Consider the following 27,867-nt stretch of genomic DNA (forward strand, 5'->3'; position numbering starts at 1 on the left):
ACTTAGCAGGGAGGGCGGGACCTTCAAACTTCCAGTCCCAGTGAATGAAGGAGACAGGGAAAGGATTGAGCCGAATGTCCCGATCCTGCCAATGTCTGGACAGGAGTTTGCAGCTCTGACGAAGGAGCTGAACTTATGTCGGGAGCAGCTGCTGGAGAGGGAGGAAGAGATTGCAGAGCTGAAGGCGGAACGGAACAACACGCGGGTGAGGGGTGTTGAGGGCGGGGCCTAAGTGGGGGCGGGGCCTCGTGGTGTTGAAGTGGGGGGCGGGGCCTCTCAGTGTTGCAGCGTGACCTATTTTTTTTCCCCATCTCGCCTTTCTGTCTTCTCCTCTTCCCTGCTCCCACTTCCTGGCTGGTCTCCCACTCTGGTGCCACTCCTTCCTCCCTGTCTCCATAACTTTTCTCTTTTCTGTACCACCGCTTCCTTGACCCCGACCTCCTCTCTTTTCCTGACCTGTCTCGGTGCTCCTTTATATGGCTCCATCTTTTCCTCCATGTGTCCGCCCTACCTGTCACCCTTTTTCTCAAATCTGCCCCTTTTCCCTTGCCTCTTTTCCTTGACCCCATGCCGTGTGCTTGCAGCTGCTCCTGGAACACCTGGAGTGCCTGGTGTCCAGGCACGAGAGGTCACTGCGCATGACCGTGGTGAAGCGCCAGGCCCAGTCCCCGGGTGGGGTCTCCTCGGAGGTAGAAGTGCTCAAAGCTCTAAAGTCTCTCTTCGAGCACCACAAGGCCCTGGATGAGAAGGTATGAGAATTAGAAGAGCAGGGGTGGAGAATGTAAACCCATAGTTGACTGGGGCTGTTCTGAGTGGGAGAGATTCTGGCCGTGATTGGTTGGGGATGTTCTGAGTTGGAAGAATGTTGACTGTGATTGATTGGGACAGGATACATAGACTGGGACCTGACTGCTTGATAGCAGAAAAATAAACCAGGATGGGGGCTACCAGTGGATGGGGCAGATTGGATAGCTGGTTGCGGCTGCATACCCGTTATGGAGACAGGAGCCCCAAAGCTGCCCATCGGATCCGTCCCAGGGGTGTTCTGGACCAGGGGCAACTGTCCTAAACTGGATCTGGTCTCCAGCTGACTGTTGCCCTGCCCCGATCCCCAGGTCCGGGAGCGGCTGCGGATGGCGCTGGAGCGCGTGGCAGTGCTCGAGGAGGAGCTGGAACTGAGCAATCAGGAGGTGTGGGTGTGGCCAAGACAGAGAATTTGAATCCAAGGGGAGGGGCTAAGGGGCTGCCCATGGGGCGGAGCCGGTTGGGTGGGTTCCAGAGAGAATCTATTGGGGCAGGACTAGGGCAGACAAGCTATGGGGTTGGACTATGGAGAGAAACCGGTGGGGTTCCTAAGTGGGCACGCATTGCGCAGGGCTACGGGGAGAATCTCCCAGTGAGAATGAGATTAAGGATAGAACCAGGGGCTGGGGCTCAGGCTGGGACTAAGGAGGAAGTGACTGAATGGGGAAAAGCGGGGCAAAAGCGGAAACTTTGTCCAGGAGGCTAAGGGGAAGAGTAAGGGTAGACGCCCTCCGTGGTGGCAGCTAAGGAGGGATATAAGGAGGGAGGGAGCCTAAGGGTAAACCGTGGGGTAGGCATGGCCCCAGCACGACCGGAGGCATCTCATATGGGGCCGCCTATCCCCTTAGAGGGCCAATGCCAGTGAGAACTAGAGCTGGGGGTTCAGGGAGCCCCTGTGCTCTGATTCCCCTTTCACACTTCCAGACTCTGAACCTTCGAGAACAGCTGTCTAGGCGGCGGTCAGGGCTGGAAGAGCCGGGCAAGGATGGGGATGGGCAGGTGAGACATGGAAGTCCCCTCTCCGTGAGCTCCATTCAACTCCCTGACTTTGTGATAGTGTTTGTAACGTTTGGTATCATCCTCACTGGCCCTAAGACGGCTGCACCTGTAAGAGTGTCACAGAGCTTGGACCTCTGATTCAGGTCACCTAGCGAACTTCTCTGACCTCCTTCACTGACCCCCGTGGACTCTGACCAGCATGATCCTTATTGATCTTTGATCTACTTTCAGCTGATTGACTTTCTCCTTGGATTTCCTCTGTGTCTCCGGAGACACTCTGGGATCTTGTCCCTTCCTTCCCTCACTCCAGACTCTTGCCAATGGCCTGGGTCCTGGCGGGGATTCCAACCGGCGCACAGCAGAGCTGGAGGAGGCCCTGGAGCGGCAGCGCGCCGAGGTGTGCCAGCTGCGGGAGCGCCTGGCGGTGCTGTGCCGTCAGATGAGCCAGCTGGAGGAGGAGTTGGGCACCGCGCACCGTGAGCTGGGCAAGGCAGAGGAAGCCAACTCCAAGCTGCAGCGCGACCTCAAGGAGGTGAGGCCCCCAGGGAGGCGGGCTGCCCTGGGTCCCTCGCCTTCCCGTAGAGCTCTCCCTCGCGCATTGCTCATGAATGGCGGAACCTCGATTCAGTCCACAGGTTGGGTGACTCCTCTTTGAGATTCAGTTTTCCCACCTGTGAAAGGAAATGTATGATTCTCATCAGAGGGTGAGCCTGTGGCACAGAGTAGGCGCTCCATAACTGCTCGTAATTACTTTGTTACCTAACTTTGGGTCCTTCTCTGGTGCCTCTAAATGGATTTTTTTTTTTCTTTTGTGAGGCAGAGTCTGGCTGTGTCGCCCAGGCTGGAGTGCAGTGGTGTGATCTTGGCTTACTGCCACCTCTGCCTCCCGGGTTCAAGAGATTCTCCTGCCTCAGCCTCCCAAGTAGCTAGAACTACAGGCACCTGCCACCATGCACCGCTAATTTTTTTTTTTTTTTTTGTATTTTTAGTAGAGATGGGGTTTCACTATGTTGGCCAGGCTAGTCTTGAACTCTTGATCCGCCCACCTCGGCCTCCCAAAGTGTTGGGATTACAGTAGTGAGCCACCGCACCCAGCCTCTTTTTTTTTTTTTTTTTTTTTTTTTTTTTGAGATGGAGTCTAGCTGTGTCGCCCAGGCTGGAGTGCAGTGTCGGGATCTCGGCTCACTGCAACCTCTGCCTCCCAGGTTCAAGCGATTCTCCTGCCTCAGCCTCCCTAGTAGCTGGGACTACAGGTGTGCACCACCACACCTGGCTAATTTTTTTTTTTTTTTTTTTTTTGTATCTTCAGTAGAAATGGGGTTTCACCATATTGGCCAGGCTGGTCTCGAACTCCTGACCTCAAGTGATCAGCTCGCCTCGGCCCAAAGTGCTGGGATTACAGGTGTGAGCCACTGCGTCCAGCCTCTAAATGGAATGTTTTGTGGGTATTTCACCCCTTTCTGGCTTAGGCCGCTTTATCCTAATCCCAGTGACCCCAGGGAGCTGCTGGGAAATGTGGACCTGGATTCTTGAAGGCAGTGGATGAGAAAGAAGAGTGAGCACTAGGACTAGCCTGGGCAACATAGCGAGACCCCGTCACTACTTAAAAAAAAAATTAGCCGGGCGTGGTGGTGGGTGCCTTTAGTCCCAGCCACTAGAGAGGCTGAGGCATGCCAGGTGCGGTGGTTCACGCCTGTAATCCCAGCACTTTGGGAGGCCGAGGCGGGCGGATCACGAGGTCAGGAGATCGAGACCATCCTGGCTAACTCAGTGAAACCCCGTCTCCACTAAAAATACAAAAATTTAGCCGGGCGTGATGTCAGGCGCCCGTAGTCCCAGCTACTCGGGAGGCTGAGGCAGGAGAATGGCGTGAACCCGGGAGGCGGAGCTTGCAGTGAGCCGAGATAGTGCCACTGCACTCCAGCCCGGGCAACAGAGCGAGACTCCGTCTCGAAAAAAAAAAAAAAAAAAAAAAAAGTTGAGGCATAAGAATCACTTGAGCTTGGGAGGTGGAAGTTGCAGTAAGCCGAGATCCGTACCACTGCACTCCAGCCAGAGTGCTGGTTGCTCACGCCTGTAATCCCAGCACTTTGGGAGACCAAGGCAGGCAGATCACCTGAGGTCAGGAGTTCAAGACTAGCCTGGCCAACATCGTGAAACCCCCGTCTCTACTGAAAATACAAAAGTTAGCCAGGCATGGCAGCGGGTGCCTGTAATCCCAGCTACTTGAGAGGTTGAGGCAGGAGAATCGTTTGAACCCAGGAGGTGGAGGTTGCAGTGAGCCGAGATCGCACCACTGCACTCTAGCCTGGGTGACAGAGCAAGACTCTCTCTCAAAAAAAAAAAAAAAAAAAGAAAGAAAGAAAGAGAGAGAGAGAACCTTCATCTGGGATTTTAAGCCTGGATAGCCGCAGGGGCTATTGGGAAATGTAGCCCCACCACGTGGGCTACCAGATGAGGGTCCATCTCCCATAAGAACTTGAAGCACTTCTTTTGGGGTTCTAAGCCTCTGGTACCCTGGTAGCTCTTGAGAGGTGTTGCCTTCTAGGTAGAAGGGATCCTTATTTCCCATGAGACCCCAGGACACTTGCTGTTTGATTCTAAGTCTGCTCTATGCCAGAAATTAGTGAGAAATCCAAGGCCTGGGTTTTGAGGAGAGGGCTGGAGTGGAGACTTCACATCCCACAGGCCTCAGATCCTCTGCACCTGGAGGATCTGAGCCTGTAGTGTCCTATAAGCTCATGGGAGGTGTAGCATCACCATTTTAACTCGCAGGTAGGTGGCAGGGACTTAAGATGGGCTAGTCCTGGGAGCTCTTAGAGGGTGTGACACCACCATTCTGACTCCCATGTCAGGGCACTTTGTTTCCCAGGGAACAAGGGGGTGCCCCGTCCTCTCCCCCAGGGGCTCGCGGTCCACGGGGCCCTTTGCTACCTCCGCAGGCGCTGGCGCAGCGGGAAGATATGGAGGAGCGGATTACAACACTGGAGAAGCGCTACCTGAGCGCCCAGCGGGAGGCCACGTCTCTGCACGACGCCAACGACAAACTGGAGAACGAGTTAGCTAGCAAGGAGTCGCTGTATCGGCAGGTGGGGGCGCGGCCGGGAGGGGAGATGGGGGCGGTGCCGGGGCCCAAGTGACCCAGCCCGTCCCCTCCCCCTGCCTCTCCCTCCCCCAGAGTGAAGAGAAGAGCCGTCAGCTGGCCGAGTGGTTGGACGACGCCAAGCAGAAGCTGCAGCAGACGCTGCAGAAAGCGGAGACCTTGCCCGAGATAGAGGCGCAGCTGGCGCAGCGCGTGGCGGCGCTCAACAAGGTGCGGGGAGGACTCGGGTCGGGGCCTTGCGTGGGGAAGGGGTGGGGCCTAGAGGAGGCGGGGCCGTGAATCTGGAGGGGTAGGAGCGAGGTCAGAACCCCGGATTTGGGGGAAAGGGTGGGGCCTAGGGGCTGGGAAAGGGACAGGACTTGGAATGGGGAGGGCCTGGAGGTTTGCGCGGGGGACGGATGGGAGCGGGGTTCTCTAGCCTAGACTGAAAGGACCGGTGGCCTGGAACCTGAGAGGGAAGGAACAGGTCCTGAAAAAGTGGACTAGGCGCAGGGGCGGGGCCTGACTCAAAGGTGCAGGGGAGGAGCCTGGCGCTCAGCCTTGGAGGAGGTGGGGCTGGGAGCCTGACTGATCATGGAAGGCTAAGTCACACGCCATGGGTTCCATCTCCTAGGCCGAGGAACGTCATGGGAATTTTGAGGAGCGGCTTCGGCAGCTGGAGGCCCAGCTGGAAGAGAAGAATCAAGAGCTGCAGCGGGTGAGGGGGCGGAAGACTGCACAGAGAGTGGGGCTTCGAGGCTGGGGCGGAGCTTAATAAGGAGGCTGGGCTGGGCCCGGGGGCGGGGCTTAGAGGAAGGGCCGTGGTCTGGGCAGGGTGGGCTTAACACACCCGCCCCGCTCTGCTTTGCGCAGGCCCGGCAGCGGGAGAAGATGAACGATGACCACAATAAGCGGCTGTCCGAGACAGTGGACAAGCTGCTGAGCGAGTCCAACGAGCGCTTACAGCTTCACCTCAAGGAGCGCATGGGGGCGCTGGAGGAGAAGGTGCGCCCCCCATACAGGACTGCGGGACGCGGAATTCCGGGACTACCTCTTGCTGGAATCCTGGGGCCCCAGGCCTTTCCCTCAGATCTGTTATCGGAGGCCTCCCTAAACCCCGGCATCCTGAGTTGGGCAGCCTTCTCTGCTCTATTGCCCAGACCGCTTTTTCACCTATTCTAGACGTTCCAAGAGCCGAATTCTGGGGCACCCATGCCTCGAGTCCTTGACTTTTCCCAAAGCCTCCAACCCCATGGGTCTCCAAACCCTGAACCCTCTGAGATTGCACAGGACGTCGCATCCCGGGGCTTCTCTCCCCAGAAACATCGTTGCCCCTGCTCCCCCGAAACTCACCACTTGTGTCCATCTCATTCCTCCTGGGTCCCCTCAGGCCTGTCTGTGTGCACTGGGAGCTGCCTGCAGCCCCACGGGCGTGGCCCCTCAGGCCTCACTCCCTCACTTCACCTCTGTCTCCACAGAACTCTCTGAGCGAGGAGATAGCCAACATGAAGAAGCTTCAGGATGAGTTGCTGCTAAACAAGGTAGGGGGCCCTGAGGGGACAGGAGGAGGATGTTGGGGCAGTGGTTGCTGAGGCTAGGGTCTGCAAGTCTGGCAGGGGCTGTTCCTCCTGGGCGGAGCAGATTCTAACCCGACACCTCCAACACCGGCCCCCAGGAGCAGCTCTTGGCCGAAATGGAGCGGATGCAGATGGAGATCGACCAGCTGCGGGGGAGGCCACCATCCTCCTACTCCAGGTGACAGCAGCCCTTCTGCCCTGCCCCCACCATGGAGCCCCGTTGGCCAAGCGCCAAGCTCCTCCCTTCTGATCCCCACTTCCTGTCCTCCTGAGACTTCTGACCCCTCTGTTTTTGTTTTTTGTTTGTTTGTTTGTTTGTTTTGAGACAGAGTCTCACTCTGTCGCCCAGGCTGGAATGCAGTGGCACGATTCCGGCTCACTGCAACCTCCACCTCCTGAGTTCAAGCGATTCTCGTGCCTCAGCCTCCCGAGTAGCTGGGACTACAGGCGTGCACCACCACAGCCGGCTAATTTTTGTAGTTTTAGTAGACACGGGTTTTTGCCATGTTGGCCAGGCTGGTCTGGAACCCCAGGCCTCAAGTGATCCTCCCCCCTCGGCCTCCCAAAGTGCTGGGATTACAGGTGTGAGCCACTGTGCTCAGCCCACTCTGGTTTTTTACCCTGACTTTATTTATTTGTTTTTTCTTTCTTTTGAGACAGAGTCTCACTCTGCTGCCCGGGCTAGAGTGCAGTGGCATGATCTCAGCTCACTGCAACCTCCGCCTCCCCGGTTCAAGTGATTCTCCTGCCTCAGCCTCTAGAGTGGCAGGGATTACAGGAGCCCACCACCACATGCAGCTAATTTTTTTATTTTTAGTAGAGACAGGGCTTCACTAGGTTGGCCTGGTCTCGAACTCCTGACCTCAAGTTATCTGCCCACCTCAGCCTCCCAAAGTGCTGGGATTACAGGCTTGAGCCACCAGGCCTGGCCCCTTGACCTTGACTTCAGGACCCTTGGCCCTAGGTCTGTCTCTGTGACCCTTACCTCTGTGCTCTTTTCCTGACCCCTTGGTCTCTGACTGCTTTCCTCATGCCCACAGGTCTCTCCCTGGCAGTGCCCTGGAGCTCCGTTACTCTCAGGCACCCACTTTACCTTCTGGTGCCCACCTGGATCCCTATGTGGCTGGCAGTGGTCGGGCAGGCAAGAGGGGCCGCTGGTCAGGGGTCAAGGAGGAGCCCTCCAAGGTCAGCAGCTGCCTCTGGGTCCTGGACTGAGCAGGGCTTGGGCGGGCAGCTGTAGGAAGTGGAACTAAATCTGTGGGGCTCCGGGAGGAAGCTGGCTTGAGAGGCAGGATCTCTTGGACTCACCCACTCACCCTTTCTTCTCTCCTTCCCTGCAACCCTCTTGCCTGGATGTCTCCTCCTGTGGATGTCCTGCCACCTGGTGAGAACCTGAGAGTAATGATGGGACAGGGAGGGGTGTGTAGAATCCCAGAGTAGGTGGGGTTAGGTGAGGAACAGGAGCCAGCTGAGTCATGGGAATCAGGGGCGGGGGTGGAGTCATGGGTGTGGGTGTGGCTTGGAGAGGATTTGGGGAGGGATCAAGAACAGGGACCTGTCAAGAGAGGAAGTTGGAGGCCGGGCAGGGTGGCCCATGCCTGTAATCCCAACACTTGCTGGCGCCGAGGCAGGCAGATCACTTGAGGTCAGGAGTTCGACAGCAGCCTTGCCAAAATGGCATTGCTACTAAAAATGCAAAAATTAGCCGGGCGTGGTAGCAGGCGCCTGTAATCCCAGCTACTCAGGAGACTGAGGCAGAAGAATCGTTCGAACCTGGGAAGCGTAACCCGAGATTGCGCCACTGCACTCCAGCCTGGGCGACAGAATGAGACTCTGTCTCAAGAAAAAATAAATAAAATAAAAAAAATAAAGCTGGGCTGGGAAAAGCATCAGTGAGGTCGGGCAAGTCAGGATCATGAGCCAAGACCCAGTGCCAACCTCGGCCCCCAGCCACCTAATGTCCCTCTGTCCCCACACAGGGATAGGATTGGGAGCGGTCTGCCCCTGCGGGCTCCATACCACCCCCATTCCCTGGGGAACTGGACGGCTCCGATGAGGAGGAGGCAGAGGGGATGTTTGGGGCTGAGCTGCTGTCCCCCAGTGGGCAGGCTGACGTGCAGACGCTGGCCATCATGCTTCAGGAACAGCTGGAGGCCATCAACAAGGAGATCAAGTGAGCCCTGGCCCCGCCCTGGCCTGCCCTGCCCTGCCGGAGCTGACTCCACAGCCCTTCTGGCTCTGGAGGCCTGAAAGCCTGAGTCCGTCTCCTCTTACACCATCCACAAGGAATTCTTCCAGCCCAACACTCACTCCGCTGTCCAGGCATCCCCTAGGATACACTCAGAAGTCTTCTATGTGCTACCTACACATATACCCCCCAGCCAGTACTCACCATTCCCCAACACACCAAAGCCTGCATCCCCAAATAGCCCAGTTCCTCTTGATGCATCAAGAATCTTCCATTACGCCATCGATTTTGTGGTTTCACATAACCAGTGCCCAGAGTCTCCCACTACCCTAGGAATCTCAAGACAACACAAGGTTCCCAACCTCAAACACCAAGAATCTCATCCTAACACGCTAATCAAAAACTTCAACTCCAGGCTGGGCACAGTGGCTCACGCCTGTAATCCCAGCACTTTGGGAGGCTGAGGCCAGCGGATCATGAGGTCAGGAGATAGAGACCATCCTGGCTAACATGGTGAAACCCTGTCTCTACTAAAAATGCAAAAAATTAGCCAGGCATGGTGGCAGGCGCCCGTAGTCCCAGCTACTCAGGAGGCTGAGGCAGGAGAATGGCATGAACCCAGGAGGCGGAGCTTGCAGTGAGCCGAGATAGTGCCATGCACTCCAGCCTGGGCTACAGAGCGAGACTCCATGTCAAAAAAAAAAAAAAAAAAAAAAAAGTCCCCAACTTATTAAGAAGCCCCCAGTGATGTAAAGTCTACCCTGATTCACCAGCAATGGCCATATTCAGCAATTCTCTTATAATGTACTCCCCATGAGCCTTCGGCAAATATACCATGACCACCACCTTCCATACCAAATGACTCCATGCCCTTCCCAGATCCTAGATTGGCCTGAGTCCCTGATCTCACAATGCTCCTATTATGACCTTGCTCTTACAGGCCACCTTGAACTTGACCTTTTGTCCATAGTAATCCCTTCATGATTTTCCAAACCCCTTGACTATCATCAGGGCCACCCTGATACAAACCCCGATCACCTTGATAGCCCTAATCCTGCAATGACTTCCTGAGACTCTCAGGACCCCTTGACTCTCCTTGAGCCTGGAAGGCCTTCAGAAACCCACCAAAGTCCTCTGACGTCATTGCACCGTCCCCAGAATTCCCATTGCCCCACCAGGCCTTTCTGGCCCATTGTGCTCCCAGATTCCCTCTCCAGCTGTCTGCTGCGGCCCCTCACCCAGTTTCCCCTATTTCCCTCCTCAGGCTGATCCAAGAGGAGAAGGAGACAACAGAACAGAGGGCAGAGGAGCTGGAGAGCCGGGTGTCCAGCTCTGGCTTGGACTCGTTGGGCCGCTACCGCAGCAGCTGCTCCCTGCCCCCCTCCCTCACCACCTCTACCCTTGCCAGCCCCTCCCCTCCCAGCTCTGGCCACTCAACACCCCGCCTGGCACCCCCTAGCCCTGCCCGTGAGGGCACCGACAAGGCTGTGAGTGCTCTGAAGTCTCCCCAGCCTAGTAGGGGGATGGGGAGAGGTCAGAAGCAGGGCTCCCCAGTGTACAGCAACAATAACCCCTCACACCAGTGGTTTTCCAAAGCAACCTCAGCTTTCCCTAAAGGTTCAAACTCAAAGGGCAAAGGGGAGGCTGAGTCACTGGGATCTTGAACCCTAACTTTCACTTTAGTCAGATCTGGTCTACTTTTATTTCTCATGCGTCAAGTTTCTGCATAGGATTTTAAAAAGTTTCTGGCTGGGTGCGGTGGCTCCCGCCTGTAATCCCAGCACTTCGGGAGGCCAAGGTGGGCAGATCACTTGAGGTCAGGAGTTCGAGACCCACCTGGCCAACATGGTGAAACCCCCACCTCTACTAAAAATACAAAAATTAGCCTGGCCTGGTGGCACGTGCCTGTAATTCCAGTTACTCGGGAGGCTGATGCAGGAGAATCAATTGAACCCAAGAGGCAGAGTTTGCAGTGAGTTGAAATTGTGCCACTGCACTCCAACCTGGGAGACAGAGTGAAACTGTGTCTCAAAAAAAAAAAAAAGTTTCTGTGACAACATGCATTGGAGAACTACAAATTAGATCCTCAGAATTGACCTTTGAGGGAGGCAAAGAGATATTGGCCCTATTTTACTCCCTTAAATTCAGCTTTCCTGCTTCCAGAACCTGTAACTCATTAGCTTTCTTTGAGGCCTGACCAACATGGTGAAACCCCATCTCTACTAAAAATACAAAATTATCCATGTATGGTGGTGTGGGCCTGTAGTCCCAGCTTCTTGGGAGGCTGAGGCTAAAGAATCGCTTAAACCCGGGAGGCAGAGGTTGCAGTGAGCTGAGATCGTGCCACTGCACTCCAGCCTGGCGACAGAGCTAGACTCTGTCTCAAAAAAAAAAAAAAAATTACCCGGGCATGGTGGCGCATGCCTTTAATCTCAGCTACTTGGGAGGCTGAGGCAGGAGAATCTCTTGAACCTGGGAGGCAGAGGTTGCAGTGAGCCGAGATTGTGCCATTGCACTCCAGCCTGGGCCACAAGAGTGAAACTCCATCTCAAAAAAAAAAAAAAAAGTTTCTGCAACTCACCCTGACTTGAGCTAGACTACCTTCGTATACTGTGTTCTAAACCAGGGTCACCGCACACACCCCTTAGTAGACATCTCAGTTAATAAGGAGCCCCCGACATGACTCTTTGAACTCAATCCAGCATCTATGCCCTCTGTCCTCAGAATCATGTCTCTAAGGAGGAAGCTGGAGCTCCACGAGGGGAGGGGCCAGCCATCCCAGGAGACACCCCACCACCCACTCCCCGCTCTGCCCGTCTTGAGAGAATGACCCAGGCCTTGGCACTGCAGGCGGGGTCCCTGGAAGATGGGGGACCCCCACGGGGAAGGTCAGCAGGGACAAGGGATAGGGACAGGGAGAAGCTGGCTTGGGAAGATGAGAAGGGGGTGGACAAGGACTTGGGAGGAGAGGGGGCATCTCAGCAAGCATATGCTCTCATTCTCTCCTGTTTTCCCAGTGAGGGCACCCCAGATTCTCTGCACAAAGCCCCCAAGAAGAAGAGCATCAAGTCATCCATAGGCCGTCTCTTTGGCAAGAAAGAGAAGGGACGAATGGGACCCCCAGGCCGGGACAGCTCTTCTCTGGGTGAGTACCTCACTCTAACCCTTCCCTCCTTTGTTCCTTCCTCCCTTCCTCCCTCCCTTTCTTTCTTCTTTGTATGTTCATTTGACATCCATTCATGTCTTCATTCATTTGGTGATTTATTTAGAATTTGGAAGGAACACAGCTTGCCAAGGTAGGCGGGAGGAGGAGGGAAAAGGAAAGGGCACTCTGGGGCCTGCTTGGGTGACTGGGTAGGTAAAGGAATTTATTTCCTTTACTTATTTTTTTGTTGTTTTTTGGTTTTTGTTGTTGTTGTTTTGAGATGGAGTTTCACTCTGTCACCCAGGCTGGAGTGCAGTGGCACGATCTTGGCTCACTGGAACCTCCACCTCCTGGGTTCAAGCGATTCTCCTGCCTCGGCCGCTTGAGCAGCTGGGACTATAGGCACCCGCCACTATGCCTGGCTAATTTTTTTGTATTTTTAGTAGAGATAGGGTTTCCCCATGTTGGCCAGGCTGGTCTTGAACTCCTGACCTCAGATGATCCACCCACCTCGGCCTCCCAAAGTGCTGGGATTACAGACTCATTTACCTTTTTTTTTTTTTTTGGAGACGGAGTCTTGCTCTGTCGCCCAGGCTGGAGTGCAGTGGTGCTATCTCGGCTCACTGCAAGCTCCGCCTCCCAGGTTCACGCCATTCTCCTGCCTCAGCCTCCCCAGTAGCTGGGACTACAGGCGCCCACCACCACGCCCGGCTAACTTTTTGTATTTTCAGTAGAGACGGGGTTTCACCGTGTTAGCCAGGATGGTCTTGATCTCCTGACCTTGTGATCTGCCTGCCTCAGCCTCCCAAAGTGCTGGGATTACAGGTGTGAGCCACCGTGCCCAGCCACCTATTTTTTAAACAGAGGAAGAGGGTGGGGCATCCTCAAAGCAGGGCACCTTCCTGTGGTGTGCTGGAGCCCGCTGGCACTGGCTCAGGAGATCCGCTATTTCAGGAATTGGCTGACATCACACTGGTAGCTTGAAATTGGCCATGGTGGGATTATTTACACCATGGAAATGGGCAAATGCTACAAATCAGGGATTCCCTTCTGCCTCCCCAAGGAGCCGGTTGTTAGGCATTTACCAGCATACAACTGCCACCTTACCAAGGGCATCCCAGTGCATCCAGCCGTATTTTGGGGATGACTCCAATTCATGGGTGCTTGTCTGCCTTTATCACTTCCTCGATGTGCCCTCACTCACTACTCCCTCAGGGCCTCTGCCTTTCCGGCATTTTCCTCATCACCTCCAGCATGAAAGATTCTGCCTCCCCCTTGAGATTTTCCAAATTTCGACCCCTCCCTGCCTCCAGCTGGAACACCCTCAGATGAGACACTGGCCACTGACCCTCTGGGGCTAGCCAAGCTGACAGGCCCAGGAGACAAGGACCGAAGGAACAAGAGGAAGTGAGTGTGTGTGAGTGTGAGCGTGTGTGTGTGTATGTGAATGTGTGTGAGAGTGTGTGAGGGTGTGTGTGAGTGCGTGTATGTGTGTATGAGTGTGTGTGAGGGTATGTGTGTGAGGGTGTGTGTGTGAGGGTGTGTGTGTGAGTGTGTGTGTGCAGCGGTGGTGGTGGTGAACAGAAATGGGAATTCAATGCTGGGAGGAGGTGTCCGTGATCCTGAACTTGCTTGCCTGGAAACCCAGGAGCTCCTAGAGTTTTTATTTTTTCTTTCTTTTTTTTAAAATTTTTTTTGTATTTTTTACATTTATATTATATTTTTTGTTTCTTTTGTTTTTCTTATTTTGTTCTCTCTTTTGATAGGGGTTGGGGGGAGAGGATTTACAGATTCACATGTATTTTTTGACCTTCTGCCGTGTTTTGTACATTCATAAAAGGTGCGTGTGCGTGTGTGCATGTGTGTGTGTGTGTGTGTGTGCTGATGGGGGCCATCCACAGAGCAGGGGGTCTCCACCCCTGACAGCTTCTATCCTGGCCCCTTCACCCTTACAGGCATGAACTCCTGGAGGAGGCCTGCCGCCAGGGCCTACCTTTTGCTGCCTGGGACGGGCCCACCGTGGTGTCCTGGCTGGAGGTACTGGGGCCCAGAAATGCCCTGACTGTTGGTCCCCAACCCCTCTGACAGCCCCACTGGTAGGGGCTGCCTGGTCCTCCTGGCGCACCCTGCTTCTAGCCCAGAGGTGGGGGTGGCCATGGGCCTGGCAGGTGAGGACCCAGGAGGGCTCGGGCTTCCTGTTCACCTAAACAGTTTCTTTCTCCTTCTCCTTCTGCCCCTGCCACTCTGGCCTTGCCCACCTGGGTCATGGTGTCCTGTCGTTCTCTCTACTCTCTCTTTCTGGATTCTCTGTCTCTATTTTTCGGCACCATTCCCATCTCTGACCACGCTTTTGTCATTCCCCATATTTCTCCTCATGTCTTCGATCGCCCTGCCGATGTCTCCCTGTCTCCGGCTTCCTGTCTCTCCCCACCCTCTATTTCTCTCTCTCTATTTCTTTCTTTCTTTCTCTCTCTCTCCCTCTCCCTCTTCCCCACCCCCCGCCACCCCCCCCCCCGTTTCTCTCCCTATTTGTCTCCCTCGGACTCTCCCTCATCTCGTCCACGTCTCTTTTCCTTGTCCTGTTTCTTCTCCTTGCGAACTTTCCCACGTCTCTGTTTCGCTCCCCACCCCCCTTGCCTTTCCCCACCTCCCTGTTCCCCCATCTCTCCGGTTTTCTCCTCCTCTGCCCCTCTGTCCCCTCTGTCCGTCCGCTGCAGCTGTGGGTGGGCATGCCTGCCTGGTATGTTGCCGCCTGCCGGGCCAATGTCAAGAGCGGTGCCATCATGGCCAACCTGTCAGACACGGAGATCCAGCGCGAGATCGGCATCAGCAACCCGCTGCACCGACTCAAGCTACGCCTCGCCATCCAGGAGATGGTCTCGCTCACCTCGCCCTCAGCCCCCGCCTCCTCCCGCACTGTGAGTGTCCGGCGGCCAATTCCAGCCTTCGCTTCCTCAGAGCCCCGCCTCTTGCCCTCAGTCTAGCCAATCCTGGGCCTGCTCACTCCCCTGTCCCACGACCCTGCTTCTCATTGGCTTTTACCCCCCTCAGCCTCCCCTCCACTCCTAACTTGGCTTGTGGTCCGTCCCTGTGGTACTCCAGGAGGGGTCCAGGCCACCTCCTTCCCTGACTCTCTCCCTCTCCTCGGCATTTGCTGTCCCACTCAAATGTCACCACCTCTAAGAAGTTTTCCTTAACTTGTCAGCTAAACGAGTTTCCCCATCATTCCGGCATATCAGCACCTTCTAATTTTCCCCATAGCATTTATTGCCTTCTAATTATCTTTTCTTTCCTTTTTTTTTTTTTTTTTTTTTTTTGGAGACAGAGTTTCGCTCTTGTTGTCCAGGCTGGAGTGCAATGGCGCAATCTCCGCTCACTGCAACCCCTGCCTCCAGGGTTCAAGCCATTCTCCTGTCTCAGCCTCCTGAGTAGCTGGGATTACAGGCGCCCGCCACTACGCCCAGTTAATTTTTGTATTTTTAGTAGAGACAGGGTTTTGACATGTTGGCCAGACTGGTCTTGAACTCCCGACCTCAGGTGATCCGCCCTCCTCGGCCTCCCAAAGTGTTGAGATTACAGGCGTGAGCCCCTACGCCTGGCCCTCGTTCCAACTTTTGATTACGAGACATTTCAAACATACAGAAAATCATGTGTACCCAGTTCAGCGATTCTCAAACTTTTGCTGTACTTGCTCTGTTGTGTGTGTGGGGTGTGGGGGGGGGAGTGGGGAGTACAGGTTGAGTGTCCCTTACTTGAAATACGTGGGACCAGAAGTGTTTAGAATTTCTGATTTTAAAAAGTTTTTTTTGAATATTTGCATATAAATGAAATATCTTGGGGATGGGAGCCAAGCCTAAACATGAAATTCATTTATGTTTCATATGCATCTCATACACATGCCTAAAAAGAATTTTATACAATATTTTATTTTTTATTTTTATTTTATTTTTTTGAGATGGAGTCTTGCTTTGTCGCCAAGGCTGGAGTGCAATGGTGCAACCTCGGCTCACTGCAACCTCTGCCTCCTGGGTTCAAGCAATTCCAATCCTCTGCCTCAACCTTCCGAGTAGCTGGGATTATAGGCGCCCACCACCACGCCCTGCTAATTTTTGTATTCTTAGTAGAGATGGGGTTTCACCATCTTGGCCAGGCTGGTCTTGAACTCCTGACCTCGTGATCCACCTGCCTCAGCCTCCCAAAGTGCTGGGATTACAGGCGTGAGCCACCGTGCCCAGCCTACAATATTTTAAATAGCTTTGTGCATGAAACAAATTTTGACTGCATTTTGATTGTGACTTGTCACATGAGGTCAGGTGGGGGATTTTCCTCTTGTGGCTTCGTGTCAGCACGTAAGTTTAGGGCCAAGCACTGTGGCTCACACCTGTAATTCCAGCATTTTGGGAGGCTTTGGATGGCCGATCTCTTGAACCCGGGAGTTCGAGACCAGCCTGGGCAACATGGCAAAACCCCGTCTCTACTAAAAATACAAAAATTAGTCAGGTGTGGTGGCGCATACCTGTAGTCCCAGCTACTCAGGAGGCTGAGGTGGGAGGATCCTTTGAGCCCAGGAGGTCGAGGCTGCAGTGAGCTGTGATTGTCCCACTGTACTGCAGCCTGGGTGACAGAGAAAGAGTGCATCCAAAAAAAAAAAAAAACGTTTAGAATTTTGGAGCATTTTGGATTTTGGATTTTCAGGTTGGGGATGCTCAGAGACCTGTACTTGAATGTAATTTGAGAAAGTCATAACATCTTGGCCCCCAAAATTACTTTAGTGGGTCTTTTTCTTCCTTGTAAACACCACATCCTTTATCACACCTAAGGGCATTCACATTGTTGTTAATTTCTTTTTCTTTTCTTTTCTTTCTTTTTTTTTTTTTTTGAGATGGAGTTTCACTCTGTCGCCCAGGCTGGAGTGCAGTGGTGCGATCTTGGCTCACTGCAACCTCCGTCTCCCTGGTTCAAGTGATTCTCCTGCCTCAGCCTCCTGAGTAGCTGGGATTAAAGGCACACGCCACCATGCCCAGCTAATTTTTGTATTTTTAGTAGAGATAGGGTTTCACCAACGTTGGCCAGGCTGGTCTTGAACTCCTGACCTCAGGTGATCCACCCGCCTCTGCCTCCCGAAGTGCTAGACCACTCTCAGCCTAATTTTTGTATTTTTAGTAGAGACGGGGTTTCTCCAGGTTGGCCAGGCTAGTCTTCAATCTCCAAAAGTGATGTGCCCGCCTCAGCCTCCCAAAGTGCTGGCACTACAGGTGTGAGCCACCACGCCTGGCCACAGTTGTTAATTTCATTTACTATTCACTCTGTATTCAAATTTCCCCAACATACTTAAAATATGTTCATTGTTTCTCCCCCACTAGGATGAAAAGTGTCTGTCGTGTCCCTTGCCATATCCCACACCCTATGACGGTGACTGGTGCCTGACACTCACCAGAAGTACATAAATGTTTTTATCCTTGTATGGATTCCTAACTCGTGAGGTTGTTGGGAGCAGAAGCTCAATAAATGTGAACCCCCCCATACTCCCTAAACATTTGCACCATGGCTGTGTCTGCCCCCCACTTCTGAATCCTCATTCTGTACCTCTGTGTGAGGTCAGCGAGGTGACGTCATTTGCACAGGGCCACACAGCAAAATGCATGGCAGGGTCCCAATTCCAACCTGAATTTGTTCAACTCCAAAGTCACATTGCCTGGTACATGGCAGGTGCCCTATAATAAGAATCATTCCTTTTCTCTGTTACTGCTTGCCCCAGAAAGCAGGAGGGACATAAACGTGTGGCCCAGGGCCTTCAGGAGGACACCCTCCTTCCTCTCCCCCACGCGAAGCCCTCTCCCACCATCCATTAACACTCCCTGCCCCTCAGTCCACAGGAAACGTGTGGATGACACACGAGGAGATGGAGTCCCTTACGGCCACGACCAAGCCCGTGAGTGCCCCCTGCCGGCCGCCTTGGGGGTGGCACTAACCTTCTTTGGGGGTGGGCGGGGACCGAGTCTGTGGCCATCCCTAAGTCCGCTCCTTGCGTCCTCCTCTGCCTGCCCCTTAACTCACCCCTTCTCTCCCCTCTTCCTACTAACGGGTCAGGAGACCAAGGAGATCAGCTGGGAGCAGGTAGGGGGCGCGGGGCGGGGCGCGAGCGCATGAACAGGCTGTGCACGACGCATGGATGCCCCTCCTCCGAGCCCTGCCCCTGCCTTCACCAGAACATGCCATCATCCCCATGGGGGGGCGCTGCGCCAAGCTTGGCTCTGGACTGTTCCATTATGGCTTGGCGGTGGGGAGGGTAGAGGGGATGCGATGTGGAAGCCCAGACTGTTGCATAGTCAGCCTTATGCATGGACCATTTCATCATCGTGGGTTGTGGGGGCTCTAAGGGGCTTCAATTCTGTAGCTCAGGAGAGACTGAGCAGCCGGTGTCCCTATAGTGGAGGGGGCGGGGGCTACAGTGGACTGCTCAGTGTACCAGGGCCAAGGAGGACACACTGGCTGTGGTGGTGGTGAGGTAGCCAGGCTGAATGAGAAGTTGGGGAGGAGGAGCTACACTTTGTTCTCAAGAAACAAGAGGCGGCCGGGCGCAGTGGCTCAAGCCTGTAATTCCAGCACTTTAGGAGGCTGAGGTGGGCAGATCACCTGAGGTCAGGAGTTTGAGACCAGTCTGGCCAACATGGTGAAACCCTGTGTCTACTAAAAATACAAAAATTAGCCGGGTGCAGTGGCTAGCGTATGTAATCCCAGCTACTTGGGAGGCTGAGGCAGGAGAATTGCTTGAACCCAGGAGGTAGAGGTTGCACTGAGCCGAGATTGCACCATTGTACTCCAGCCTGGGTGATAGAGCCAGATTCCATCTCATAAAAACCAAACAAATAAACTAACAAAAAAACCCAAGAGGCATGAACTCACTGTCCACGGAGGAATTATGTTTGACTGTGGTCATAGATCACATATTTCCAGCCAGGGGGAGGCGTGGATTTTGTGCTGATGCTGAAAGGAGTGAGGGACTTGGGACTCATCTGGAATACTGTCCTGGGCCAGATATAACATTAGACAAGTATTTTCAGGACATTGCAAGAGTGATGGCCCTTTCTTAGTGGGAGAGCTGCCTTGAAAGAGTCCATTGTCCTGACTTGGGGGTTTAGTGACGTTGGACTGCAGTGAGACAGAGTTAAAGCAGTGCTTCCCCAAATTTAATGTGTAGTGGGGTGGCACGCACCTGTAGTCTCAGCTACTTGGAAGACCGAGGCAGGAGGATCGCTTGAGCCCACGAAGCTGAGGTCAACCTGGGCAACATAGTAAGACCCTGTCTCTAAAAAATAAACAAATACAGCCAGGCGCGGTGGCTCATGCCTGTAATCCCAGCACTTTGGGAGGCTGAGGTGGGCGGATCCCTTGAGGTCAGGAGTTCGAGACCAGCCTGGCCAACATGGTGAAACGCCGTCTCTACTAAAAAAATACAAAAATTAGCCGGGTGTGGTGGCGCGTAATCCCAGCTACTCGAAGGCTGAGGCAAGAGAATTGCTTGAACCTGGGACGGGGAGGTTGCAGTGAGACGAGATCGTGCCACCGTGCTCCAGCCTGGGTGACATAGCAGACTCTTTCAGAAAGAGAGAGAGAGAGAAAGAGAGAGAAAGAGAGAAAGAAAGAAATTTAAAAATAAATATAATGTATATTTCGAATCACCTGAGGGTCTTGTGAAAATGCAGATACCGACTTCAGTAGGTCTGGAATAAGGTCTGAGATTCTGCAATTCCAGCAAGTCCACAGGTGATGGTGACGCTCTAGGTCTCAGGACAACTGTTTGAGTAGCCAAGAGTATATGCTGTCATGAAGGGCTAGGAGACAACTCTGGATTGGTCCATTATCCTGAGCAGAGATTGGTCATTGTCCTACCATGGGGTGGGAAAAAACCTTGGATTGGGAGGTTGGACTGTACCCCTCTCATGCACAGTGGGAAGGGGCCAGAGGGCCTGACTCTTCCCTCACCTGCCCATGGCCCCAGATCCTGGCATATGGCGACATGAACCACGAGTGGGTGGGGAACGACTGGCTGCCCAGCCTGGGGCTGCCCCAATACCGCAGCTACTTCATGGAGTCGCTGGTGGACGCTCGAATGTTAGATCACCTTAACAAGAAGGAGCTCCGGGGCCAACTCAAGATGGTGGACAGCTTTCACAGGTGGGGGCTGCCTGGCCAGTGGGGACAGTCCAAAGGGAAGCCCCACCCCAGAGAGTCTTTGGCCAATAGGATTGGCCATGGGAGATTCCCAGGCTTATCTTGGCCCTTTTAGCCTGAGTTCTCAGGAAATCCTGACTCTGTGCTCCTTTCACCAATGAGATGGTCCACAGGAAAAGTTCAGATCCTGAAATGGCTTGGCTAGTTAACCCTGGACCCCTTCCAGGCTGGCCAGTAGGAAGTGCCTATTATTGAAAATGCCTCACCTCCTGAGGGGGTCAACAGTCAATAGAACTTATCAGCTCCCCACCCTTTCCAAGAAGAGCGCAGCCAGTGGGGAGGGACCCGTAGGAGCAGCAGTCTAGGGGACTGGAAAGCTCATCCGTGACTCCACTTCCCCTGCTGCTCAGGGTGAGTCTACATTATGGGATTATGTGCCTGAAACGGCTCAACTATGACCGGAAGGACCTGGAGCGGAGGCGGGAAGAAAGTCAGACCCAGATCCGAGGTGAGTAGAGCGTAAGGGTCCCTTTGGGAGCCAGGTGGAGGGCGTGGAGCTGGATGGGGAGGAGAGGGGGTAGGGGGAGACCGGAGAAGCAGATTGGCACCATAACCGAGGGGTGGAGCCAGCGTGGGGGGCGTGGCCCGAAGAGACCAAATGGAGGTGGAGGTATGGGCTAAACTGAACTCTCCAGGCCACGGGAGGGGCACGGCTGAGGGTCCCTTCCGTCCCCAGACGTGATGGTGTGGTCCAATGAGCGGGTCATGGGTTGGGTGTCCGGGCTGGGCCTGAAGGAATTTGCCACGAACCTCACGGAGAGCGGGGTACACGGGGCACTGCTCGCCCTGGACGAGACCTTCGACTACTCCGACCTGGCCTTGCTCCTGCAGATCCCCACGCAGAATGCACAGGTGAGCTGCCGCTGGGCCCGGAGCATGCTGGGCGTCCCCACCTCGCAGACTGCACGCTCCAACCGCCCCCTCCACCTCCTCTTTCCAGGCCCGGCAGCTTCTGGAGAAGGAATTCAGCAACCTTATCTCCTTAGGCACAGACAGGCGGCTGGACGAGGTGGGCGCGGCAACAGCTCAGAGGGGTCTGCTCCCAGCGGCTCCTCGAGAGGCGGAGCTGAGGGGGCGGGGCCTGACTAGTAATGGTCACGGTTGGAGGCGGGGCCAGGAGAGGGGCGGGGTTAAGGGAGAGGTGAGACCCGGAGAGGGGTGGAGTCAAAGGAAGCGGCGGAGTCAGACAAGGCAGGAGTCCCTCACCGGCTGTCCGGCTCCTATACCTAGGACAGCGCCAAGTCTTTCAGCCGCTCCCCATCCTGGCGGAAGATGTTCCGGGAGAAGGACCTCCGAGGCGTAACTCCCGACTCAGCTGAGATGTTGCCCCCCAACTTTCGTTCGGCTGCAGCGGGAGCCCTGGGCTCTCCGGGGCTCCCTCTCCGCAAGCTGCAGCCAGAAGGTGGGGGGCTCCCAAATGCGACAGCCCTTCCTCGCTTCCCTAGGGTGGGGCATGGACCACCTCAGTAGTCCAGGTTCTGGAATGGCCTAGTCCTTTCTCGCCCACCCCTGAGGAATGGACTGCTCCGACGTTCCGGACTCCCCCGTCAGGATGAAATGGATAAATCCCACTCCCCCTTCCCAGGGCGGGAGTGAACTCGCCCAATGCGAGTTTCAGTCCTTGGCTGCGGGGAAGGGAGGGAAACCCATGGCCCGGCGATCGTTGTGACATCGGGAAGGGAAGTCCAAAGGGAGGAATCCTGGAGAGGAACAGGGAGGAGGGTGCTCCAGGCTGAACCGCTGCTCGCTCTCCCTCCAGGCCAGACTTCTGGGAGTTCCCGGGCAGACGGCGTTTCGGTCCGGACCTATTCCTGCTAGTGCAGGCCTCCAGGTGAGGACCGTGCTGGGCGACCTTGGGGGTGCGGGGCGGCACGGTGGATCTTCACTGCTCCACGCGCTGCCCGGCGTCATGCAGGTGACCTCACTCGGACGGAAGAATCTTCCCGAGGCTGGGCTGTTCCCTCTCCTGCCCGGACTGTGGCCTCGCCGGGGAGAGCGGGCGGGGGAGCTCGCGCCGAGGACTGGACCATCTGTACAGACCAGCGGGAGTGCGCGCGCCCGCCTCGCACAGGGCCGGGGCCTGGACCAAACCACATGAACTGGACTGAGAGGGGGAAGAAGCGGGGAGGAAGAAATCCCGCCCCAAACGTCCGCTTTCCTTTTCTCTACTTTGTAATTTATTGATCAGTTTCTGTTGGGAGACGGGTGTCCTTTACCCGCGGGAAGGGGGCGGGGCTTCCCTCCCGGGCCGCATGCGGGGAGAGGCTGCTCCCTCCCCTTTTTCCTGCCCAGTCGCGGGGCCCAAGTCTTCCTTCTTCGTCCGAAAGGAGGGGAGGGGGGACTCGCTGCTACAAGCCTCGCCCCCTGTGCCACTCAGCTCCGCCCCGCCGCGTCCGGTCGCCGGTCCCCCGGGTCATCTGCGGGCGGGGTCCCCTCTCCCTCCCCCGTGTCTCGTGTCCCCGGGGCCTCACCGCCCCCCGTGCTGTGGCCGTGTCCGTGCCCCGGGGGTAGGGGGCGCAGAATGGCGCTTCCCCTTCTCCTCTGGCTCCGGGGTTTGCATGGGAGAATCCTCTTTCCACGATGCCGCTGGGCGACGTGGCGTGGGGGCAGGGGGACGGTGAGGGAGCCCTCGCCCCCGACTCTCGGTCGGCCTCCCCGCCCCAGGCGTCACTCAGTGATCACGGGTAAAGAGAACTGTTTCAAAAAGCTTCCTTGTTGACTGATTTTTTTTGGGGGGTGGGGGCTGTTCAACCAACCACCTCGAGCCAGGAGTCCAGGCCCCTCATCCCTCAAGTCTAGGTCCAGGTCTCTAGACCCTACCCGCATTCCCCGATGCCCTGAGATTCCCAGACCCCACGTCTGACAATGAGGTTACGGGGAGCACGTTTATTCGGAGAAATAAATACAGCTCGTGGAAAGGGGTTGGAAGGCAGGGGGAGGTACACCTGCGTCGCAGTCGAGCGGCTGGGTCAGGGTTCCGGCGTTTCCAGCATGTCTGCCAGGGCCCTGGAGACGAGAACGCCAGAAGTTAGACAGCTGGTGTTCAAAGCCCACCCCAGGACTCTTAGAGATCATTAACCTGCCCGTTTCATGGACGGGGAAATGGAGTCCCAGAGTCATCTGATAACTCATAGCGAGACAAGCACTTCTCTAAACGGGGCTTTTACACGCTCCCCTTTTACACACTTACTGATAAAGGGACGAGGAGAAATAGTCAACGTAGCTTCCTGTGGGACAGCAGAGAAAAGAGGCTTGAGGGCTACTGCACGAGCAAAATTAGGCAGCCACTCAGTATAGCGTGCGAGATTAGTGCTAGCTCCCCCTCCTTTTCCCTAATTCCTTCTTCCAACTGAATCCCTTCTACCGGACCCCTTTTTCGTTCTGGGTGATTCCGTTCTCCAGTAGCCCCGCCCCTTCGATTCCTACTTGAGTTGGTCTCGCCCATTAGGCTCTAAGCCCGCATCTCAACCCTCCACTCATTTCTGTCCCTTGGCTTCAGCAACTCCACCTGGTGTTCCTCGAGCCAGGCCCCGGCCCACGTGCTCAGAGCCTTGGCCACGCCTCCCCTCTTAGCCCCGCCCCACCAGCCTTCCGGGCCAGGCTCCGCCCCCACCAGGATTCACCACGCTGGGCCTGGCACCTTCCTCAGGTTTTTCCAGGGCCCCGCCCATGCTCACCTGGAGCGCAGACCGTTTCGCAGACCAGCGGGCAGAGATAGCAGAACTGACAGTGCTGGAGGCGGGGACGGGGAGAGAGAGTGAGCGTGGGGCGTGGCCGGGGGCGGAGTTAGGATGGGGCCGGGACCAGACCCGGACCAGAGGCTAGGTCTAGGTTAAGGTTGGAGTCAGGATCGCTTGTGGAGTCAAGGTTGCATCAGGGGTAAGGGGTTGGGTCAGAGGCCAGGATTTAGGGCTGGGGGTCCTCAGAGGGTCCCGGTGCATCCTGAGGCCCAGTGGAGCCTTGAGTGTGAGGTGAGGTCTCACCTGGCACTGGTCGCAGTGCTCACCCATGTTCTCCTCATCACAGTGACAGCTCTCACATTCAGTGCATCGCTGGGGACCGGGGGAGCCTGGTTAGATGGAAACTCTAACGCCACTTGGGAGGTACCCGCCCCTGGCCCACCCCTGCACCCTGGACGCTTCCCCAGACTCTACCCTCTTTATCTCTAACACTGAGCTCTGTATCTGCCCCCCAAACCAGCCTCCCCTCCCCTCCCCTGCCCCTGTTTTCCTTCCTTTCCCTTTTTTTCCTTTTTTTTTTTTTTTTTGAGGCGGAGTCTCTCTCTGTCGCCCAGGCTGGAGTGCAGTGGCGAAACCTCAGCTCACTGCAACCTCCGTCTCCCGGGTTCAAGCGATTCTCCTGCCTCGGCCTCCTGAGTAGCTGGGATTACAGGTGCGTGCCACCACGCCCGGCTAATTTTTTGTATTTTTTAGTAGAGATGGGGTTTCACCGTGTTAGCCAGGATGGTCTCGATCTCCTGACCTCGTGTTCCGCCCACCCTGGCCTCTTAAAGTGCTGGGATTACAGGCGTGAGCCACCACACCCGGCCCTGCCCCTGGTTTTCTATCTCAGGGCGACCCCATGTCTCCCTGTCAGGGTGGGCTCAGATGCTCTCTCCACCCGCTCTCTGCCTATTCTCCCCCTAGCCTATCAGCCCCTGTGCCATCCCTCCTTCCCCCGACTCTCTTTGCCACAGACCCCTGTCTCTGTCCCCACACCCCAAGATGCAGCTTGGGTCTTGTCCTCTCCTTCGTGGACCACTGCCCCAGCCTCCCAGCCTCCCAGCCTTCAGTCTGTCCTCACCTCACATGCCTGCAGAAGGATCTCTTTTCTTTCAGAACTGACCCTGGCCTGCCCTTGCTCTGAGCCCCCCCACAGCACCACCCCAGGGCCCCTGGGACAGATTCTGGGGACACCTTGGTGGGTGGATCTGGGCTGGGGACATACATTGCAGAAGGAGCAGTAGCCACACAGGGACCCTGGCTGGTAGTTCCCATACTCCTGAGCATCCTGTGGACCTGCGGGGACAGGAGGGCAGCAGTGACCCAGGCTGACTCGGTTCCTTCCCACCCACACCAGCCCAGGCCACTTACCTGTGTCCTCACCGCTTTCCTCCTCGCTGGAGGCACCTCCAGCCTCCTCTCTCCTGTCCAGTGGGTTGGGGATGATGGTGAAGCGGGGCTCATCTTCCTCCAGCCCCTCCTCCTCCTCCTCTTCCTCCTCGCTGTGGTCTGGGCTCAGTGGGGCCCCAACCTCAGCCCTCTCTTCCCTCCTCTCCTCGTCTTCTTCCTCCTCCTCCTCCTCCTTGTCTTCCTCTTCTTCCTCCTCCTGGTTCAGGCTGAGGCCATGACCTTCCTCCTCATCCTCCTCATCTTCCTGGTCCCGGCTGCCATGATGGGTGCCTTTCTCTCCCTGCTCTGAACTTTCATCGTCTTCCTCATGGGAGCCGGGGTCCTCTTCCTTCTCCTTTTCCTCCTCAGAATCATCCTTCCTCAAATGGCTTCTATCCTTGACCACTGTGTGTCCTGGGGGGTGATGGCTCATCTCTTTGATGGACCCTCTTTGACCATGGCCAGTTTCTTCATCTTGGTGGCTTTGCCTGTGGCTGGGGGCCTGGTGGCCAAGCTCAGCAGAGACCTCCTCATCTTCCTCCCTGGGGACTCTGTGGTGGTGATGGTGAGGGACTTCTGTTTTATACTCATCTTGGAAGTCCTCTTCATCACTCTTGTGGCCTCGAGGTTGGTGGCTTGCAACATAGTGGCTGAACTGGACTGTGATCTCCTCTTCTTCCTCTTCCTCATCTACAAGGCCATGGTGGACATGTTGGGGACCCTGGTGCCAACGTTCAGTGGACACATCCTCATCTTTTTCCTCGTCTCTGTGGCCTTGGTGCCTGTGGTCAGGGACATGATGGTGGTGTTCACCTGAGACAGCCTCAACCTCTTCCTTTCTGTGGTCTTGGTGCCTGTGGGCCTGGTGTCCATACTCAGTGGAGACATCATCATCATCATCTTCTTCTTTGTGGCCTCGGTGCCTGTGGCTGGGGCTGTGATGGTGGTGTTCATCGGAGACATCCTCATCCTCTTCCTTTCTGCGACCTCCGTGCCTGTGGGCCTGGTGTCCATAGTCAGTGGAGACATCATCATCATCGTCATCTTCTTCATGGCTTCGGTGCCTGTGGCTGGGGTCGCGATGATGGTGTCCATCTGAGACATCTTCATCCTCTTCAATCCCGTGGCCTTGGTGCCTGTGAGCCTGGTGTCTATATTCAATGGAGACATCATCATCATCATCATCATCATCATCATCGTCATCATCATTGTCATCTTCTTCATGGCCTTGGTGCCTGTGGCTGGGGCCATGATGATGGTGTCCATCTGAGACATCCTCATCCTCTTCACTCCCATGGCCTCGGTGCCTGTGGGCCTGGTGTCCATACTCAGTGGAGACCTCCTCTTCCTCCTCCTCCTCCTCCTCTTGTCCTTCATCATCTTCCCCATCATGGCCTCGGTGTCCATGCCTGAGGATATGATGGTGATGCTCACCGGACACAACCTCATCCTCATCCTCGTCTTGATGGCTGTGGCTCCTGTGGCTGGGGAGGTGGTGCCTGTGCTCAGCTGAGTCTTCCGTGTCTTCACTCCCATGGCCTCTGTGCCCACGGGCCTGCCCACCATGCTCTGCAAAAACCTCCTCACCTGAGACATCCTCATCTCTGACTTTGTGGTCTTGGGACCTGTGGCCTGGGAGTAGGTGCCCATATTCCTTGGAGACATCTTCATCCTCCTTTTCACGGTCTGGGTGGCTCCAGAAATGACGCCCATTCTCTGTGGAAACATCCTTATTCTCATCTGGATGGTCTCTAGGGCTGCGGAGGTGGTGGCGAAGCTCTGCTGATGCCTCCTCGGAGAGCCCGGCGACTCCAGTGTTGTTGTTCCAGTTTCTGAAGCCCAGCCCATCCCCTCTGAGCTGCTGGGTCATGGCCGGGGGGAGGAGCAGGCTGGCCACCCCAGCCCAGAGGACAGAAGTGTGCAGCCATGGCCTATGGTGGCCCATGGGGACGGACAGGCAGCACTGGCTCCAGCTGCCTCTGCGGCAATGTGGACAAATGTTGGGGTCTTTGTCCCTTTGGGGTTGGTCTCTTTTTTTCTCTGTGTCTCTCCTTTGTCCTTTCGGTCTCTGTCCACCTTCCTCTGGTCCTTGCTGCCTGGCTCTGGACACCCCTCTGAGGCTGTCTCCGGAGCCCCCTGACCCCCCTCTGGGGCCCTCCCTCCCCATTCCCCAGCCAATAGGGTCTTTCCCCTCCCCTCTCTCCAGCTAAATTTACTCTCAGCCCTGAGTTATTCTGGGTCAGTCCCCGCCTGCCTGCCTCCTGCTCCTCCTCCTCCCAGCTGGGGAGGGGACCAGTGAGGGGTCTCTCCCTGGCCAGGAGATGGGGGCCAAGGGACTTGACTTTGAACTACCAACAAGCTCACGTTTGGCAGCTGCAAAGACAAAGGCTAGACTTTTAGCAGGTTTTTGGGGGAGCCTGGGGCACCTGGGGGAGGCAGAAGAGACTTATCAGAGGGGAGAGACCCCTGGGACGGAAGGACTGGGGGTTCCATTGCGGGGTGTTTCCAGCTGGAATGGTACATGCTGGTGAGAGAGTGATGTCAGTATTGAGGCCCTAGAATGGGGGGAAAGGAACATGGCCCCCAACACACGTGCCCATGACCTCCTGTCCCTGGAACTCAGATCTGGGGGCAGGGACTGGGCTAGGCCAGGGCTATAAATACAGCTGGGAGGGGTAGGGGGACTCAGGTTACGGAGGCCACAGCTGTCACCATCACAGAGGGCT

At 55.7% G+C, this 27,867-nt stretch overlaps 2 protein-coding genes across 4 annotated transcripts in view; one reads left to right on the plus strand and one right to left on the minus strand.

Moving 5' to 3' along the window:
• PPFIA3 (PTPRF interacting protein alpha 3) overlaps positions 1 to 22,736 on the plus strand; it is a 31,458-nt gene extending 8,722 nt beyond the window's left edge. Inside the window, exons 3-30 of one of the 2 annotated variants that reach the window (XM_003814310.6) lie at positions 104 to 205; positions 585 to 749; positions 1,116 to 1,190; positions 1,729 to 1,803; positions 2,114 to 2,335; positions 4,746 to 4,892; positions 4,982 to 5,116; positions 5,520 to 5,603; positions 5,759 to 5,890; positions 6,364 to 6,426; positions 6,561 to 6,640; positions 7,503 to 7,647; positions 8,448 to 8,635; positions 9,915 to 10,137; positions 11,375 to 11,538; positions 11,668 to 11,795; positions 13,109 to 13,202; positions 13,751 to 13,832; positions 14,513 to 14,713; positions 17,665 to 17,727; positions 17,886 to 17,912; positions 19,798 to 19,973; positions 20,381 to 20,478; positions 20,707 to 20,882; positions 20,971 to 21,039; positions 21,261 to 21,432; positions 21,790 to 21,861; positions 21,946 to 22,736. In XM_003814310.6, the coding sequence (XP_003814358.1) occupies positions 104 to 205; positions 585 to 749; positions 1,116 to 1,190; positions 1,729 to 1,803; positions 2,114 to 2,335; positions 4,746 to 4,892; positions 4,982 to 5,116; positions 5,520 to 5,603; positions 5,759 to 5,890; positions 6,364 to 6,426; positions 6,561 to 6,640; positions 7,503 to 7,647; positions 8,448 to 8,635; positions 9,915 to 10,137; positions 11,375 to 11,538; positions 11,668 to 11,795; positions 13,109 to 13,202; positions 13,751 to 13,832; positions 14,513 to 14,713; positions 17,665 to 17,727; positions 17,886 to 17,912; positions 19,798 to 19,973; positions 20,381 to 20,478; positions 20,707 to 20,882; positions 20,971 to 21,039; positions 21,261 to 21,432; positions 21,790 to 21,848 (3,345 nt within the window). In that variant the 3' untranslated portion in view covers positions 21,849 to 21,861; positions 21,946 to 22,736. The remainder of the gene's footprint in view (positions 1 to 103; positions 206 to 584; positions 750 to 1,115; positions 1,191 to 1,728; positions 1,804 to 2,113; positions 2,336 to 4,745; positions 4,893 to 4,981; positions 5,117 to 5,519; positions 5,604 to 5,758; positions 5,891 to 6,363; positions 6,427 to 6,560; positions 6,641 to 7,502; positions 7,648 to 8,447; positions 8,636 to 9,914; positions 10,138 to 11,374; positions 11,539 to 11,667; positions 11,796 to 13,108; positions 13,203 to 13,750; positions 13,833 to 14,512; positions 14,714 to 17,664; positions 17,728 to 17,885; positions 17,913 to 19,797; positions 19,974 to 20,380; positions 20,479 to 20,706; positions 20,883 to 20,970; positions 21,040 to 21,260; positions 21,433 to 21,789; positions 21,862 to 21,945) is intronic. The other variant, XM_008966928.5, reaches the window with a different exon arrangement.
• Positions 22,737 to 22,901: 165 nt separating this feature from the next.
• On the minus strand, positions 22,902 to 27,246 carry HRC (histidine rich calcium binding protein). Of its 2 annotated transcripts, XM_008966929.4 has the most exons (6): positions 25,124 to 27,246; positions 24,978 to 25,048; positions 24,014 to 24,082; positions 23,708 to 23,762; positions 23,221 to 23,257; positions 22,902 to 23,036 (listed from the first exon to the last, which is right to left on the minus strand). In XM_008966929.4, the coding sequence occupies exons 1-6, from the start codon at positions 27,084 to 27,086 to the stop codon at positions 23,000 to 23,002; spliced, it is 2,232 nt and encodes a 743-aa protein (XP_008965177.1). In that variant the 5' UTR covers positions 27,087 to 27,246; the 3' UTR covers positions 22,902 to 22,999. The 2 variants fall into 2 exon arrangements, with proteins under 2 accessions (XP_008965177.1, XP_054959517.1); XM_055103542.2 differs by lacking the exons at positions 22,902 to 23,036; positions 23,221 to 23,257; positions 23,708 to 23,762 and having other exon boundaries at positions 23,790 to 24,082.
• Between the last annotated feature and the right edge of the window lie 621 nt (positions 27,247 to 27,867).

This window comes from Pan paniscus, chromosome 20 (genome assembly GCF_029289425.2).
Source record: "Pan paniscus chromosome 20, NHGRI_mPanPan1-v2.0_pri, whole genome shotgun sequence".
Lineage (NCBI taxonomy): Eukaryota > Metazoa > Chordata > Mammalia > Primates > Hominidae > Pan > Pan paniscus.